Genomic DNA, 2,433 nt, shown 5'->3' on the forward strand with positions numbered 1-2,433 from the left:
GGAGAAGTGGCGGTCGGAGCGATCTTCGATCATCTCGAGGGCAAGGCAAGACGGGACGAGGGCACCGACGAAGGCACCTCCAACCGTTCCACCAAAAGGAAGAACAAGAAGCAACGACACGAGGACTAGCTCGTGGCCACCGCTGACTGCAAGGGTTGTTAGAAGCCCGCGGAGCGCACTCCGAACCACTTCAAAAAATTACTTGAGGGGCCATGCCCGAACCATGCCTTCCTGGAAAAACATCTACTCAAGGATTGCAGCCTCATGCGACGATTCCTGTCCAGAGGCTCCAACAAAGGGGAGCAAGGAAAGGACCCTACCCCCACCACAGACGATGTCGAGGAGAAGAACGATGGCTTTCCAACACCGGACGACTGCCTTATGATCTTCGGAGGATCAGCGACCTATGACTCCAAACGTCATTAGAAGGTCGCACGCCATGAGGTCTACACGGCTGAACCGATGACACCTCCCTTCCTCCAGTGGTCAGAGTCTGCCATAACCTTCAATCAGACCGATCATCTAGACAGCGTCCTACACCCAGGAAGATATTTGCTCGTGGTTGACTCGATTGTTAGCCTGAAGCGGCTCACCAAAGTACTGATGGATGGAGGCAGCAGCCTCAACATCATATACGCCAAGACGCTTGATGAGATGGGCGGCGATCGGACGTGCCTTCACCCAACCCGAGCACCTTTCCATGGCATCGTGCCTGGGAAGCAGGCCATGCCACTCGGGCAGATCGATCTGCCTATTACCTTCAGGGATCAGTTCAATTATAGGGCTGAAACCCTCACCTTTATGGTGGTTGGGTTCCTCGGAACCTTCCATGCCATCCTGGGATATCCATGTTACGCAAAGTTCATGGCCATCCCCAACTATACATACCTCAAGCTAAAGATGTCGGGCCCCCACGGGGTCATCACCGTCGGCACCTCCTTCTAGCGTGCCTATGAGTGTGAGGTCGAGTGCTACGATCACCCTCTGGGCGATTCTATCTGAATCACCCAGGGGATCGGGGGCTACTGTCGGGGACCTAATACTGAGGTACCCAATAAGATGAAGCTAATAACCATCAAACGTTGATGCTTTTAAGGAGATAAGAACGTAACTACACTTCTTGTCCATACGATCGGAGGTTGGCCGCGCCTCGCCCGGCCCCTAACGGTTGGCTCCACCTCACCTGAGGGCTAGACTTCGCCTCGCCCGATGTCTGGGGTAGACTCCACCTCGCTCGATGACTGAGGGCTGGCTCCACCTTGCCCGACGACTAAGGGTTGGCTCCGCCTCGCCTGACGACCAAGGACAAGCCTCGCCTCGCCCAACCCCCGAGGGCTGGCTCCGCCTTGCCCAACGGTTAAGGGCTAGCTCTACCTCGCTCGACGACCGAAGACGGGCCTCGCCTTGCCCGACCCCCAAGGGCTGGCTCTGCCTTGCCCGGTGACTAAGGGCTAGCTCTGTCTCACCTGACATCCCGGGACAGGCTCTGTCTCATTCGACGTCCTGGGGCAGGCTCTGCCTCGCCCGATGACTGCACCCTGCTCCTTCATAATGATAGGCATAGGGTAAGACATGACATTCGAATCAACCGTAGTACCGAGGACCATGCCCTACACGCCTGCAGGAAAGTACTGTCAGAATACGATGGGATGGGCGCTTTAATCCCTTCCAGGCATGGCAGAGCCCGAACAGTATTGTAGGCGTTGGCTTTTGTCTTATAGTGTTGTGGGCGCCACCATCAGCCCTCGGACGTAGATCCTGACATAAGCATACGACAACCACTACAATTCAAGAGAGAACTCGCATCATCTACAGTTACAGACATATAGTCACTTCCCCGTCTGCTCTTCGTAGGATCACGGCTCAGCACCCTGGCATGCCGCATCGTCCGCCGGAGTGGGATGGGACGTAACCACTTGCTGAAGCAAAGTCAGGGCACGACCATGTCAGGATCAGCGAACGTGTTATCCCTAGCATGGTCTGCCATGTCGGCAGGGCAGGCTCAAGGGAAAAGGAAGACCCTGTGCCTTCAAAGGACCATCTCTACCTTTGATTTTTTCCTCTTTCTCCCATCTGTAACCCCTACTCCCCCTTGGTCTATAAAAGGGAGGGCAGGACACCCCACTAAGGGGATGGATCAATTTCACACACAACACACAACACATCACATAAACAGCCAAGCAACAACTGAGCTCTTGGCATCCTTTCGACCCTTCCATCAAAGACTTGGGACCTATCCCTCTCTCAGCTATTTGTACCCCTACTATGAATCTTTTTCGGAGCTAATAACACAAGCAACAACAGACTAGACATAGGGACATTCTGCCTGAACCAGTATAAACCTTGTGTTCTTTAGTATACCATCCGAACCTAACGCGCAACAAATATAAATTTACTAGTTGGTGTTTATTCAAAACACCGACACTAATCAAT

The 2,433-nt window shown here is 53.7% G+C and overlaps 1 protein-coding gene across 1 annotated transcript; it reads left to right on the plus strand.

Annotated features, from left to right (window-relative positions):
- Window positions 1-462: 462 nt before the first annotated feature.
- LOC136455070 (uncharacterized) lies at window positions 463-945 on the plus strand. Its single transcript, XM_066455244.1, has one exon. It carries the CDS (start codon window positions 463-465, stop codon window positions 943-945), a length of 483 nt encoding a protein of 160 aa, XP_066311341.1.
- The last annotated feature ends 1,488 nt before the right edge of the window (window positions 946-2,433 follow it).

This window comes from Miscanthus floridulus, chromosome 5 (genome assembly GCF_019320115.1).
Source record: "Miscanthus floridulus cultivar M001 chromosome 5, ASM1932011v1, whole genome shotgun sequence".
Classification (NCBI taxonomy): Eukaryota; Viridiplantae; Streptophyta; class Magnoliopsida; order Poales; family Poaceae; genus Miscanthus; species Miscanthus floridulus.